This window comes from Cupressus sempervirens, chromosome 11, assembly GCF_028749045.1.
Source record: "Cupressus sempervirens isolate cs-2001-9-10 chromosome 11, ASM2874904v1, whole genome shotgun sequence".
Classification (NCBI taxonomy): Eukaryota; Viridiplantae; Streptophyta; class Pinopsida; order Cupressales; family Cupressaceae; genus Cupressus; species Cupressus sempervirens.
Genome location: NC_143128.1, coordinates 284,147,579 through 284,164,682, shown reverse-complemented (window position 1 = coordinate 284,164,682; position 17,104 = coordinate 284,147,579). Strand labels below are relative to the sequence as shown.

The window sequence follows — 17,104 nt, the reverse complement described above, 5'->3', positions numbered from 1 at the left end:
GCATTTGTCAACCAACCACAACTCATATTAACAAATATTTTCAATTGTCTTTATTTATTTAGTTTTGCAATTGTGAGGAATGAGGATGAGGGAGATAAAAAGATGTAGATTGAAACAATAAAGACAACAAGACAAATGGAAGATATAAACATGACAAGATTTCACTTTTGAAAGATACTCCAAAATGAAAAGTAGTCTATATACAATTATACGGAAAAAAGGAATGGCTTTAAAAAGAAATAAAAAAAGATTATGTTAAATAAATCAACTTTCTCAAATTACAAAAAATGAATTAGAATTAGTAACAAAATAAAAATACTCATGCAAATTATCAAGAATATATAAGACCATCGGTGTAACCCTTGCACCCTTCGAACTTCGAAGGTGGAAGTGCTAGTTATAAACTTATGTGGTGTTTAAGAGTGCCTGCCAATAACCGATAATAAAGTTTGATAATCAGCCACAGATTTATCGAGAGATATGAGCAACGGTGTGTTCGTAGCTGCACCACGAGCACATTCAGAAAGTATATATTATATTCATATGAAGTACAAATTTTGTGGAAGCATATTTAATTCTTGGTTTCGCGATGGATATATGTATGCAGATGCACCAATCATCTGCAGTCCTTCCTTCTACGTCTCGTCTAAACTACATTGGCAATTCCATTAAAAACGGTATCAAAGCTAATCAAAATTTTGGTCGATTTTTACCTTGTCAAATTTCGATTGGAACCAGAAAAAACAACACAAGAAGATTGAAATTCAGTGATATTAGTACCAGATGCTTGTCTTCCTCCAAACTGGAAGTTAAAGAAGAATCGGATTCTTTTTTCACCACAGACTCTAGACCAATCATGTTATTTGATGGTAATTACTACTTCTCTACTCTGGTAGTTTAGTTGGTGTTTAGTTTTCTCAAAAAATGATCACTACAATGTAATTGGTACGCACTTATTAAATACAGTTTAAGAGAGAAACATATGACACGAGGTAATTGAAGATAGTTAAAGGCCATTTAGTCTCGTTTTCAAATATGTAGGATTTTATTGGAGTATCCCAGGTCCCAAAAGCATGAAAAAATGTTTAGGGTAAAATGGCGTAATTAGGAGATATTGAAGTTTATTAAAATTGGTTAAAAACTGCATCTGACCTGCTCCATGCTCAGAAAAGTACCGGTTGGGTATTGAAATTGAGCAAAATATCACATCCAATTTGCTGGATGCTCAGAAAGATACCACATAATTGAGTAAATTACAGCATCCAACTTTCTGGGCGCTCAGAGAAATAGACCCAGATTATTGAAATGGGTATGCATCACATCCATCTTGCTGAGTGATCAATTTCAAACTTCTTAGCTGCTCGAAATATAACTGTTCAATTATTGAAATAATTGTGTAAAACACGGCATTCAACTTGTTGGGTTCTCAAAAACTCTCCTAGGTTGTTGACATCGGGTAATATCTGTATGAAATTAGCTTGGTGCTTGTTAAGTGATCCATAGACAGGGAGGATATTGTTTCTATACAAAACACTATGAATACATTCTAAACTACTGTTTCTCCATCTCCAATGGCCATGACAGCAACTTCGATATTCAAAAATGTTAATACATCAATAAGTGAACACCTGATAATGTGAGTAAATTATCTGCACACAAACGCAACACAGAGCATATAATTGGAAGAACCCTAAATTAGGAAGAAAACTCCAGTAACAATGATCAATGCACATATCACTAAATCACAGTCATTAAAAGTGTTCTTTTCCCCGCTTGGTCTATTACAGATCATCTTCATGGCATCTATCAGCTCCCTACACCTGCAAACTAAGATGACACAGCTATAAATCCCGCATTTCCAAGTACAACAGCTTGGAATGGCTTCCACGAATGTAAAACAAGACAAAATACTCCCTCTAAGTGCTTCTTCAACCCTCAAAAGCTCTAATCCTTGTTGTGATCACTTCATCAATCTGCAACTAGTGTTGCAGCGAAAAGATGCGCTCATATCTGTGCAAGATTGAGAAATGGGCTCAAAACTTTTATGTCGTTATGAAGAGATGGGCTGAAATTCATAATTAGGTTCTCCCCTTGACGATTAGGAAGATTCATTTCATCGCTATAAAGAGTTTTGGGTGCAATTGGAAACCCAAAAGTTCCAGAAATGAAGACAAGATACTTTGAATCCCACATTTTGCCTACCCTGTATTGAGTTTGCCTCTTTCTGAAGAGGGACAAATGCATGTTTAATTCTTTGTTAGCCTTCTTTGACCTATTTCATTCAAGAGCTATAACATTTTGCATATGACCTCAAAACAAGGAGCCCCTTTTCGAATTAGAGGAATCTAAATATGCAATCATGTTTTGCTTTTGATGCCATCTAAGTAGTGTATTTTTCCCCTGGAATTCAACTGCATTTATGAGGTCAGCAGTGACTAGAACCAATCACATAATCCTCTCTCCCAAATTTTGAATTCCCATTCTCATCTCATTCCTTTTCCATGTAATGGGCACCCTAGAAATGCCCAAGAACTGAACCAACTGCTGAAAGAGATTTTAATGTCTTTGCATAGATTTAAAACCACATAACATGAACAAGAAGGAATTTATGCAAACTGAAAATTGAACCACTGCTGAAATAATATTAGTTCTCAAACTAATAAAATCAAATACATGGCAATGAATTTCAAAGGCCAAACCCCAAGGTAATGACGTCTAGAATGTCACAAGAGAGGATAGACGTCCTCTAATGCCAAGAACAAATCTATAACTCACACCTCCGAGCTCTTATCAAATGCAATTCACAATAATCCGATGCTAAACAATGAAGCTCCCACCTCTATTTATGCTTTTCCTTCACCCTTCTAGAAAGAAATAAAATATTAATTAATTGCATTTACTAGAAGCTTCCCCCTTCCAATAATTAATACTCTCTAGAAACTCCTCCCTTGCAATACAATAATTAATTGTGCTTCTAGAAAATTAAATTACTAGAGGCTTCCCCTTTTTCAATAATTAATGCATTGTCTAGAAGCTTCTCCTTGCAATACAATAATTAATTAAATTAATTAAATATAAAGTCACCTTTTAATTTTAATTTATTTAATGACTTTATAAGAAATTAATTTAATCAATTTTTTATTTCTCCACTTAGCCTTTGGAGAACGTAAAGGCTAAGAACTCCACTAAGTTGCTAAAAAATGGGGACATTACATTCCAACATTTGTGACCTTTGATTCTCTTTTTGAGGACCTTCTTTTCATTAAATACACTTCAGTTGCTTGAGAAGATACTAATTTGTATTTGAAATTGGATAAAATATCTTATTGGGATCTCAATAGATGTTTAGTGGACAACACTCTAAACTTCTCAAACTTATGTGTTAGATGTGGAAATGATACTTAAGATCTGGAGATGACAAAATAGCATGTAGAGAATGTTACACATGAAAGATAAATTGAAACAAAAAACTATATTAGTCCATGAATTCTCTACATGGCATACTCACAAGGGAAAAGCTTGAGTAAAATACTACATCTGACTTGCTGGTGATAAAAAAAGACACCACTCGGTTGTTGAAATTGAATGGAATGTCATATCTAAATTGCCAGGTGCTCAACGAGAAAAATTCAACACTCCAAAGCATTTGAATCTACTATCTAGTAATCAAATGGCTACAATACTGTTGCAAAGTGTAAGCATTTAGAGGAGTACTATCAATGTTTTCATCATCTTCACTCTGAATTTGGCCCCTGCCCTTGCAGTGATGTCCCAGTACCCATGGCTCTTTGCAAGTACAGTACAGTTTTTGTCTCCTCACTTCTTGCCTTGTTTTGAGATTGAGCTTAATTATTGGGGGATTTCTCTGCTAGCTGCATTGGCTTCCTTGGGAGTAGACCCTTTTAGGTAAGGTTTTGTTTTTGTTAGAACCTAAGTCCATGTCCCTTGCCTTTTCGATAGCTTCTTGTAATGAATTGGGGCTTAATTCTTTGACCCATCGCCTTAGGCTGTGACCAAAACTGAGATCCTTCGAAACTCTGTGCTGTTCCTCAATTGACCCCTTATGTCTAATTTGAGTCAATTCTTTGGAATGGAGCTTGGGATCTTTGTTGTTGAACTGTTCTATTAACTTTTCTACGAGTTCTATGTTAGATGTTATCTTGGAATATCCCATGGCTGACATCTCGTGATACCACCATTCATGTACTACCCCATCAAGGTGACGGGTGGCATATTTAGCTTCCTCCTCTGTCATTGGGCTCAACTGAAAGTTGGTATCGAGTTTTTGAACCCATACCCTAGCTGTTGTTTTTGTTGACCCATCAAAGTTTGGAATGTTCAACTCCCCTACCTTTTTAATTTTGAAAACCCCTCCTTACTACCTTTGTGGGGCAAATAGTTTACCTTTAATCCAAATATTCCTTGAATGGCATCTCTGTTTGAAGATCTTACTCCCCCCGATCTCGTTTAAATTGCTGTTGTAATTGAGCAAACGAAGGCTCTTCTTGTTTTGTTTGGTCGGTGGTGCGAAATTGGGAATTCCTAGCTGTGAACTTTGCCATTTTGGGCTTCCTTTTTGTGATTGTTCTTCCAATCCTGACCTTCCTCCATTGTTTTCAGTGTTTTGTTTTAGGGCTGTATGTGTTAGTACATCAATTAACCGAGTAAGTTTGTTTTGAAGTTCCCTTTGATCACAAAACCTGATCCACCTTGTTGCTAATATTTCCTTCCTTGCCCATTTGTTTGATTTCCCTTTGTCGTACTTTTCTTCTGCTATATGTTATTATTTCTTTCTTGTTCAACCACTGATAAAGTAGGAAAGGTGGCTCTGATACCAATTGTATTGTTGCCTTTTTCTTCAATCCGGGACACTGAATTATTCTTCCACAATCCTTAACTGACTATATTAATTTGTGCTTATTTAAGCAATTAATGCAAGGTAATTTATGATGATTTATTCTAGCAAGAATGAGACTCAAGTTCGTAAACCAAGGTTCTTCTTGTTTTGTTTTGTCTGTGGTGAGAAATTGGGAATTCCTAGCCATGAACTTCGCCATTTTGGGCTTCCATTTTGTGATTGTTCTTCCAATCTTGACCTTCCTCCATTGTTTTCAGTGTTTTGTTTTAGGGCTGTATGTATTAGTACATCAATTAATCGAGTAAGTTTCTTTTGAAGTTCCCTTTGATCACAAAACCTGATCCACCTTGTTGCTAATGTTTCCTTCCTTGCCCATTTGTTTGCTTTCCCTTTGTCCTACTCTTCTGCTATATGTTATTATTTCTTTCTTGTTCAACCACTGATAAAGTAGGAAAGGTGGCTCTGATACCAATTGTATTGTCACCTTTTTCTTCAATCCAGGACACTGAATTATTCTTCCACAATCCTTAACTGACTATATTCATTTGTGCTTATTTAAGCAATTAATGCAAGGTAATTTATGATGACTTATTCTAGCAAGAATGAGACTCAAGTTTGTAAACTGATCTCTATATACTTTTTATTATAACACTTTCTGACTCAGGTGAAGACAATACTGATAGAATATTTACAGTTCTGGTTTATGTGTATTTACGATGTTACAAATATGATCTTATCGATTGTTCAAGCAATCGATATATTTTTATACAAATGCTGTTGTTCCTGATAAAGCAATAAATATATGCAATGTCTGATGTACCTCTCAATGTAATTTGGTTTCCATCTTTGACCTTCACACACACACACACATACACACACACATGCACACACACACACACACACACACACACACATGCACACACACACACACACATGAAATAATGATTCCCAGCTATGCCTGATATATCATATGTATATGCACAGTTGAATTTGGTTCCTGTGTTTATATGCTGGCTGTGTCTGATGTAAAAATAGAAGTCTGCACTGGGGGATGCCATTTCTGATTATGACTTTATATTCTTTCACGACCTGAAAGGCTGTGTCTGATGTAACAATTGAAGTATGCACTGGGGGATGCCGTTCAAATTATGACTTTATAGTCTTGCAACAAGACCTGAACGGAAAAATGGTCTAAGCAAAGCAATCCTCAAAGGAAGAAACAAATATATAACTCTCCAATTCGATGCTTGAGAGGATGAGGCGGTCATCTTTGTATACTTGGTGATCAACGATGAAGATGTGTGTTTGAACAGACACCTTCCCCAACTGATTCATAATCAGTTTGAATATTATCTTAACCAAACATAATGTTTGATGATCTTGGCCTATTAATATAATCATAGGTTATTATCAACCAATCAATCACTATAGTAATTGGTTTACTAAGAGCTGATTAATATAATAAGCAATTCATTAAATTTTAGAAATGCATTAATGAAATATGTAATGTTGTGTTTGTGAAATGCAATTAAGTATGAATACTTGGCATGCTTGTATGAATATATGATTGTTAGGATAATGTATTGCAAGTGTCATTATGTAAAGAATGCAGTACATGTGGAATCATAATATGATAGTGGACTTGGGTGTTTTATTTATGAAATTCAATTGGCTGAGGTGGACTAGAATGTGATGTATGCAATGGATGGATGTAGAATACTGAAATGCAATTATGATAGATGGTCACATGATGATGGGTCTGATTTAACAATAGAAGTATGCATTGGGGGATGCCATTTCTGATTGCAACTTTATAGTCTTGCACCAAGACCTGAAAGGAAAAATTCTCTTAGTAGAGCAATTCTCAAAAGATAAGAAGCAAATGTATAATTCTCCAATTCGATGCTTGAGAGAATGTGACACTCATCTTTATATACTTGTGATGAAGGATGAAGAGGTGCATTTGAACAGACACTTTCCCCAACTGATTTGTAATCGGTTTGAGTATTATCTTAACCAAACATAATGTTTGATGATCTTGGCCAATTAATATAATCATAGATTATCACCAACCAAACAATCATTATAGTAATTGGTTTATGAAGAGATGATAAATTATAAATATAATAATCAATTCATATATTTTAGAAATGCATTAATGAAAGATGCAATGTTGAGTTTATGAAATGCAATTAAGTATGAATACTTGGCATGCTTGTATGAATATATGATCGTTAGGATAATGTATTGCAAGAGTAAATTTAAAGAATGCAGTGTATGTGGAATCATGAAATGATGGCGGACTTGGGTGTTTTCTTTATGAACTGCAATTGGATGAGGTGGAATAGAATGTGATGCATGTAGAATTGTGAAATGCAACTGTGATAGATGGTCACATGATTCTGGGTGGACTTAGTTGATCATCATGTTACTGATCCTACATATATTCAGTAAGATATGTTGCCTTTCATAATTGATCATATAGGTCACTCATAAATTGCATTAGAATCATTTCAGATACATGGAGGGTTGATGGCATGGTGATTGTCTAAGTACATCAATCACACAAGTAATCACAAACCATTATATGGGCTGGTCTTATTTAACTTAGAAGTTCAAATTATGTACACAAGTCAAGGTCTGCCATTTCTTGCCAACTTTATTTGAAAAATAAATGCAATTGTTAAAAAGTTTGGGGACATCACAAAATGTTTTTTCATCCTCTTATCCTCTTGCCTTGGAGATGTTTTTCCCTTTTCCGTTTTCCACAAAGGTTGATGTTTATTTCTTCTCAAATTAAAGTTGCCGTGTATAGTTGCACAAGCTGGCCATAACAATGATTCCCCCTCATTTGATGATGGAATCTGACTTCTTATATGGTACGAAAAGTCTCCTGGTAAGAGGCACATCCATGTCTATTTGTCTTCATAACAACTATCAAGTAAACCTCTTTGATATTAATTATATATTATATTCTTATATTAATAATATATTATACTATTATATAAAAGATAAGATTATATTATATTATTTTAATTGTTCATTTATTCTCAATTATTTAATTATTGTTCACTATTAAATCCTATTTCAAAATGGGGAATCATAGATGTTATCTTTGTGAGTGTTTTTGGATGAAAGAAAGACTAAGATATTCTTATGCATCTGATGTGGGTTTCTTGGTTTTGGTTTGGTGTGTGTCTTCTTGGAGTGTTGTTTAAGTTTGGTAATGATTAGATTCTTTTTCTGCATGCTGATGTGCTTTTCTGAGTAGTTGGGAATTGAACTTTGGCTCATATTATAGTTAATAAGGATTTAATTTTGTAGTTTTTGAGTCAAACACATTGACCCATGTTTCATGAGTAGTGATTCACATGATTCCATCTCTCATGAGAATAAATGGAACTTGATGTGAAATATATCTCCTACTTAAGAATTGATATTTCCAAAGTGCATCAAATTGTGGAGCATGATATTTTTGGGATTCAAACTCTGTAGTTTTCACACGCGTGTCAATCTACTTTGACCTATATTTCATAAGTAGGGGTTAACAAGAATCCATCTCTCATAAATATGATTTTTTTGGGATTCAAACTTTGTAAGTTTCACATGTGTGTTAATCTGCTTTGACCTATATTTCATAAGTAGGGTTAACAAGAATCGAATAGTCATTTTGACACAAATTGTATCAAGGTGATGTTCTTATGTGAAATACAAAAACTTCTTGGACTTTCACCCATCTGAATAAACTTTAGTTTAAGCATACTTTACCATGAAGTCTCCTCCACAATCAAATCCCATTTGCAAAATCTTAAGTAAGCATTGTGCCTTTGAACATATTGAACATTTTCATGTTGTAAGGATATATTGATCAGTAAGAGGCCAAAACCAAGGTTAATTATTATTATTTGTTGTGATTAATTATTTTGATTATTAGTTAATCTTGAGTAGATTCAAACCCAAGACCTCCCAATTAAGAGGCTCACAATTCACTGTTGTGTTGTAGGCTCTTGCCTATGGTAAGGAGATATTTGGTTATATAAACGAAAATAGAATATTTTTCTTCTTCTTATAAAAACTTTTATATTTTCTAACATGGCCATAATTCAGCATTTGAGGCTTATGAACAACCAATTTGTGTCTATGTGCTACTTAATAGGATTGGTTCTCATCATAATTTTTGTCTTGAACATTAAATTATTTGTTTGTATTTTCTAATAAAACTTTTCTTATTTCAGGTGTATGTAATTTGTGCAATGGAGGTGTCAAATTTATCCGTGACAATGATCCAAAAAAGTAGTTACCATTTTCTTTCTCCTTGTGATATCCAATTCATGATCTTTTAGTCTTTGAATTTATTGTAGGAAAGTTATTATTAATATTGTATATATCTTGTTCTTTATAAAAGTAAAGTAGAAGTAGATTTTGTAGTTCAAATTATAAATACCACAGCTACAAAGATTTAGGAGAGGCTTTCTTTTTACGTTTAATTATTTGATGTGATGATTCATAAGTTAAAGTTTTAGAGAATTGATGGAAATGTAAGAAAGAAAGACCCTACTTTGTGTGCTTAATATTTAATAAAGTTAATTTTGTACATTTTTAGGACAAAATCTCAAGCAAACCCATCCTAATGCATCTCTTTTCATTAGACACGACAATAAGAATTCATTATTAAAAACCACTGCCATAGATTGTTGCACCTATATGTCTGCGACACAATGATAAAATACAAGAGAATGACTTGATTATGCTTAGTAGATGCACATGACAAATAACACACTATTAGCCATAGTTATGGGACTTAGACTCTCCTCTGACTCAGAAAGTCAAAATCCGACTTGGATTCGGACTCGGCAAGGACTTGGAAAATCGAAAAACCCATGAAATTCAAATATTTTTAAGGATTTAAAGATTTTTTCATGCATCATCTAGTCAATTAACATCAAATACACAATAATTGAGATAAATAGAAGCTACTTAACACTTGTACGCAATTTTACATAGATCACATAAGTATAAAAGTGAATTTTTGAAGGAAAAAAACTGAATAACATAATATAAAGTTAAACATAGTGTCATTGTCAAATGTCTACAATATATGAAATCCATGGAATCAAAAGTTGAAAACATATATCAAAATATCAGCTAGAGTATAGAAGACTAAGGTTCATAGTAGCCTATGCCCTCTTACAAAATACACCCAAGATAAGTCATGGAAGACTTAGATATTGAGAAATATGTTTGTTACAACTTATGTACGCATTGTAGACAACAACAGGGCTCTCTAGTATGTCTATCAATTTGCTTGGTGAAACACAAACTTGAATAGTAAAAGTCTTTTAATAACAATTATAGTTGGCTTACAAATTTTTGTCAAGAAAATTATCAAGGACGTAGCCAGCAACACATATACATGTAAGTCTGAAAGTTTATAACTTTATGTACAACAGTGGAGAGTTCTAACATTCATGAACATGTAAGTCTGAAAAAGAAGAAGAAAAACTCATATACATCATTATAGAATTCTAACACAAATATATGTAAATTTGAAAATATTTGTATAGCATTACTGAATGCTACAATGCTGGAAGTGACTTCTTCATAATGAAACCCAGATAGTAACCAATATTGGCAGTGAGCCTTCAATTTGGGTAACTATCCTTCATTTTGAGATGCAAGGCTATTTAGCTGTGTAATTTGCTATAACCTGGTTAACGACATTTGAAGATTTAAGCATTAAATTTCCTATAATATTCAAGATTTTCAGACATAAATTTGAAGATTAAAGATTAAAGATTCAATCCTTAATAAATTCCTGACATACCACAACATCATTTTCAAAATTAATATACATTGAAAAAAAACACCTTCCAAAAATCTCTATCTTTTTAAATAATAAAAAAATAATTTAAATAAAAATAAAAATTGGGAGAGTCCTCGACTTGGGACTCGGCGAGTCCACGTGGACTTTGCTGGGACTTGGTTGAGTTTGAGTTTAGAGGCCATTTGCCTTGGAAAGGCCACCTCTGCCTTGAACTCACAGAGTATTGGAACATTGTTATTAGCAACCAAAATCTAATAGATATGAGGTGAGTGAAGACCATTACCAAACAAATTTTGAAGATGGTAATCCTTTGAGGTTCTTTGCTGTGAAGGCATCTCAATTGGGATTCCAACCAGTAACCAAATTGTTTTCATTGGACTTGAAACATCATACATTATGCTAATAATCACACATCATTATATATCTGTAATGGAGACAAACAAGATACTTTCTCTCTCATGCAAAAACCCATCTTATAACCATGGAGGTTGTGGCCCTCTCAATTAACTAGGCTATACGAAGTCATCTATCTTTCAAAGAAGCATTTGTTCCATGACCATAACAAATCAGCAAAGGTGATCTCAGTGGATTCATGCAATATTGTACAAAGGAATCCATTAAAAGGCTAAAACTTCCAATCAAAAAGGGTTTCTATCTAGAAATGGAAAGAGCACCAACAACTACTCTTACCCTAGAGAAAATGGAGCAAAAGCTCTGTCTTTTGGAGGAAAGAGCTGTAATTCATAGGTTTATGGGGGTAGAATCATAAGGGCCAAAGTTCGAAAAAGTTTGTAACCAAACGAATACTTGAACTCATGATGCCCAAAGATTGTTTAATGGAATTCCTTTAATTTAAATTTTATCGAGAAACCAGACCTTTTTATGAAGCAACAATATTTGAATTTTAATCCCAATTAATGATTTCCCAAGAATTGTATTTGTATGGGTCCATTTCCCATTGTTACTAAGTGAATGTTGTCAAAAGAAGTGATTAAAGAATCAAAAGGAGTGATTGAAGAATCAAAAGGAGTCATTGAACAAAATAAGGTGAGCAATAGAAGCATACATAATCTCATTTGAAATAAAAAAAACCATAGGATTATATGGGATCCCAGACAAATATAATAGGAGCAGCCACTAGACTACAAAAATATTCATCTTTCATGCAAAATCTATCACGAAAATGGACATTTCCAAGAGTCTATTCTCATTAGGATATCCAAGAAACATTGTACCCAAAGAAGGGAAGTCCAAGTCAAGACCTGTTGGCATTTGAATTTGTTTCTTTTATAACAACAAATAACAAAGTAGAAAATGATGAAAATATCTCTTCAAATTTATACAAGAAGCTCTGTAATTTAGTCTACTCCTATATCTAAAACAAAAAACAAGTATGCTATGGTGTCCACTACAAGACTTGTCCCTTAAGGTTTTCTATAAATCTGAAATTATTGACAAAAATGAACTTGACTATTTATGACCTCAGAGGTTAGAACACGATACTTGAAAATATTCTATATCACCAATGCATATATTAGTTTTAAACTTTTAACTACTTAAGTATAACAAGCATTGAATAAACTTTGAGCTCAAATCTCCCACAGTTGGAGCTCAAAGCTCAATCCCCATGGCTTTTGAGGATGACGGGATATTACGGGAGAAACATTTTGGAAATGGTTGGAGATGGTTGGTCACCCCACAATCCCTCCCATGCCATTTTACAACCCTAAAATACCCAAAAGCCCCAAAAACCCCAAAACATAAAATATTTTCATTTTGTTTTTGCAATTTATAATGTCCTCCATCTTGCCGTCATGTTTTCCAGCAAGATTTAGTTCTTCAACACTGTTGCAGGGATAAGGAACAGAGATTCAAAGGGGAGATTTGACCCATCTCCTGAATTTTGTCACATTTTGCAAAAGCCTCAAGTCTGAAACAAAATATTAGTTACAATTTTGAAGCTATAACTAGGTTTTTTAAAATTGTGTTTCCTAAATTTTTAGCTTGTTGGTAAGTTTTTAAATTGAAAAATATTTTCATTCATTTGTTTAGGAATTTCAATCATAGAAAAATAGCGCAAAATGAGCAGCAACAATAGTTTTAGTTATGAGGACAGTGAAAGGGAAAATAAAGTTAACAAAATATAATTAGACCCTCCTAATTCTGAAAATCTAAACTCAGCTTCTATTGTACAAGACTTTTGCATTCCCGTGACCCTCTTTTAAAAAATTTGTAAAAGGTCTTTTCAACCCCAAGTTGCTTTAGTTTTCCACCGATTTCTCCATCAACATGGTTTACAATGCAAGGGGCAGTGGGCATTGGCTATGTCATGTTTGTAACATTGATTACCACGGTAGCTATCAAGGTTAAAACTCATCTATTTGGTGAGAGTGGACATGGTGCTATGGTTTGTGAGGAAAATGTCATGGCCCCATTTTCGTGGGCATTGGAGTTTGTTTGGATTAGCCTATCATTGGCCCTCATAGGGTTAGTCAGATGGTTATAGGGTTCCAATTGGTAGCAAAGGAGGAGCTTTCTCTTTTGGAGTATAGAAGCATTCAAGATTGCTCTTTGTTTGGTTCAGTCTTGATGAGGATCATCCTAGGGAAGTCAACAATCTTGTATGCAGGGGTTTCATGCTCAAGTTGTGGAGTTATGATTCGCGTGGTTGGGGATCTATTCGAGGCATATTGGGGAACCTTTCCTTAAGAGCGTGTGATGATTTGAGTCATCGTCTTGGAGTTAGAGCCATTTTAGTGGTTGCTGGTAATGTGTTCCTGTTTATTGGTAGACCTTGGAGTTTGTATTCGCAAGCTTCAATCCAAGGGAGTTGGTGTGTGCACTCTTGGTTTTAGATAGTGGGATGGCACGTGAACCTATGTGTAAGTGTGCGTATTTGTATGTTGTCATATGAGTTAGTTATGCTTTGTAAACTTGGGGCTTGTCCCAAGTATTTAATTTATGTCATGTATTTAATGAAGGTGTATTTAATGTTTGTTGCAAGATGACTTGCAGCTTAAATATGCATTTAATGTAAGAGTTTATTTAATTTGTAACTTGCTAGGTCAACTTGTTGTTTAGTTGGGTATAAGTAGAGGGGCTTGGGGGGTCTTGAGTCATTGTCATTCAGCATGGAGAAGAGTAGCTGAGAGGAGCGGATTTTGTTAGCAAAGCTAGTAGCTGTGGCTTGGGAAACAAAAAGGTTGCTTGGTGGCTTGTGAGCACGAGTTGATATTCTTCTTAGAGTTCTCTACCAAGTTGTGGATCTGGGCTAGCTAGGGTTTTGGATCTTGTGCGATCTTGTTGGATTGTTATTGTAATTGCTTATGTATTTGGCCGTAACTAGGAAGGCCTTATAGCTGGGCACATTGCATATAAACAGTTGTTTTATGAATAAAGAGTTGTGATTTGGTATCAAATCTTGCATTTTTGTTGTGTTTTCGTTGTGTGGTTATTTGTTGGGGGCTAGGACATCTCATTTGGGGATTCTCTTGCCTTGCATTGCATCAGGTGGTATTAGAGCTTAGTTGTTTTTGATCGTGTGGATAGATCACCGTACATGAGGTAGTTTGCGCCAGGACCCAGGGTGAAGTTTATTAGAGTGAAGGTTGGATCTAATTGATTTTTTGCTTTGGGTTTGCAAAGATCTTGGAAGATGCCTCCAAGACAATTGGACCCTAGGACAATTGAAGATCTCTATGATGCTGTGGAAGAAAGGATCTCAGAGAAGATTAAAGTAGATTTCAGATCTGAGATGGCGTTGATGAAGAGTGACATGTTCGCTGAGATCCTAAGTGCTATAGGTGGTGTACCTCGGCATATGGGTATTGAAGATGGTTATGAAGAAGCTGCTGAAGACTTTGAGGTTGTTGGATCAAGTGGTGAAGATAGAACGGATCAAGTTGAGAGACCTATGGCAAATAGGGCTGGTCAGTTTGATAGATCTGGATCTCAGTTGAAGCTAAAGCATAAGATGAAGGTTTCTTATTTCTTAGGTACTTTTAATCTTGAAGACTTGATTGATTGGATTGGTGAATTGGAAGACTACTTTGAGTTAAAAAATATTGGAGATCCACTTAGAGTGAGGTTGGCACAGATTAAGCTGAAGGGACATGGTGCTCTTTGGTGGAAAGAATTGCAAAGAGATAGAGAAGAGGAAGGTGAAATGAATATTAGTCGTTGGAGATTGATGGTGACTAAACTGAAGGGTAAGTTCATTCTTGTTGATTATGAACTTGAGTTGTTTAAGAGGTTGCAAAATCTGAAGCAGAAGGATATGTCTATAAAAGATTATACGAAGGAGTTCTACAAGCTGACTATTCAGTCCAGGCATAGAGAATTGTCTAAGGAGAAGGTGGCTAGATATATCAATGGTTAGAGATTCAATATTCAGGATGAGGTTGGTATGCTGAATATTGCTTTAATTGAGGATGCTTATCAATATGCTTTGAGAGTAGAAGAGAAGCTGAAGAGGAGACACCAAGGTAATCCTTGAGGGAAGGAGAAGTAGGACCACTACAGATTGCTGAAGATGAACCGAAACCTGTTGAACAGAGGAAGAGGACATACAAAGGTGCATTTAAGGGTACTTGCTACAGATGTGGTGAAGAAGGTCATAGATCTTTTGAATGTCCTAAAGTTGGTGACAGAAGAACTGCTATGGTGCAAGAGGCTGAAAACTCGATAGATGAACCTGAGATGAATGGAGATAGTTTGTTGATTCGTAAAGTATTTCTTGGCAAGAAGGTGTTGGAACCTTGTCAAAGTAGGAACTTGTTCAAGACTCGTTGCAGATCTAGAGGTAAAATCTATAATGTGATTGTGGATGGTGGTAGTATTGATAATCTAGTTGCTAAGGAGATGGTTTAGAAACTTGGTTTGAAGAGGATGAGAGATCCTTGTCCTTATAGGATTGGCTGGTTACAAGATGAACATGCTTTGGAAGTAAGGGAGCAATGTCCTGTTGATTTCCAGATTGGGTAGTATAAGGATCAAGTGTTGTGTGATTGTGGACATGAGTAGTTGTCACATATTACTTGGTAGACCTTGGCAGTTTGACTGTAGGTCTGTGCACGATTGTGTTAAGAATGTGTTTATTGTCGAAAAGGGTGGCAGGAAGCATTCCCTGATTCCTTTGTAGGATGGAGAGCTCAATAGGAACTTGAGTTTTGGCAACCGAGTTGAGTTAAGGGACTCAAAAGGGTTAGAGATCAGTGCAAAAAGCAAACCTGTTTTGCACAAAAGACAGATGTGAAGATGACAATTGTAGAAACGAAGTTGTGGAAGAAGAACAGGGGCAAGAGTGTACAAGTTGATGTGGTGGAGGACATGTATGTGAAGAATTAGTTCGGGGTTTATGTGTTGAACCCTGAAAGATGTTCTTCTAGCTATTAAGAACACTTTTCTTCTCACCTGGGTTGTCTGATGCAGGAGCATCCTAGGGAGGTCAACAATCTTGTATGGAGGGGCTTCATGCTCGAGTTGTGTAGTTATGATTCATGCAGTTGGGGATCTGTTTGAGACATATTGGGGAACCTTTCCAAGAGTGTGTGATGATTGGAGTCATCGTCTTGGAGTTAGAGCCATTTTAGTGGTTGCTAGTAATGTGTTCCTATTTACTTGCAGACCTTGGAGTTTGTATTTGTGAGCTTCGATCCAAAGGAGTTGGTGTGTGTGCTCTTGGATTTGAATTAACTCATAATATAAACTCTATTGCCACTATGATCATCCTCATCTTCATCCTGTGACTGTTGTGATGACACCCCCTCAACAATACCAGTATAAACCTACATGCCACGATTTTCTCCTCCCTTTGGCCTCAATGCACAAGTATGACCTTTAGAGAAAGGCCTTTTGCACCAATAGTAAAGTTGTCTCCTCCTGAGGTCCTCTCTAGACATATCAGCAAACTTCCTTGCTAACTTCCCCTTTTCCTCAACAATTAATGGGGACTCCTCATCAATAGGTGGAGGAACAAAAGATTTCAAAGCAACCTTGCTTTGAGAAGATGACTCTAAGTCGTGTGCTTTCGTTATTACCTCCTCTAAAGAAGACCAATGACTCATCCATTCAAAGAGTGACTCAACCAATCCCTCTATAAACAACATCACACTTTTGCACTTTGATATATCATAGACCATAACTGATAGTCTTTGAAACTCACTGATATATCCCTCCAAACCACCAGACTGCCTCAACTGAGTGAACTCATGGAAGTACACCTCGAGATCCTTTCTATCAAACCTCTCGATCAAACGATCCATGAACTCCTGATGGGAACTGATTTGATCATGTCATAGGGAAACTATCCCATGGTACCATTAATGACGAGAAGCTCCATCCAAATGTAACACTCCAAACCTAATAGCTTCCACCTCATACATATGACACAACCAAATAAGTGCCAACCTTATGAATCCAAG

The 17,104-nt window shown here is 35.4% G+C and overlaps 1 protein-coding gene across 1 annotated transcript in view; it reads left to right on the top strand.

The window, feature by feature from the left end:
• The first annotated feature begins 449 nt into the window (after positions 1-449).
• Positions 450-17,104, top strand: part of LOC149529216 (Putative thiol-disulfide oxidoreductase DCC) — a 54,012-nt gene continuing 37,357 nt past the window's right edge. Inside the window, exons 1-2 of the mRNA XM_089809032.1 lie at positions 450-869; positions 9,094-9,151. Of these exons, the coding sequence (XP_089665158.1) occupies positions 590-869; positions 9,094-9,151 (338 nt within the window). The 5' untranslated portion in view covers positions 450-589. The remainder of the gene's footprint in view (positions 870-9,093; positions 9,152-17,104) is intronic.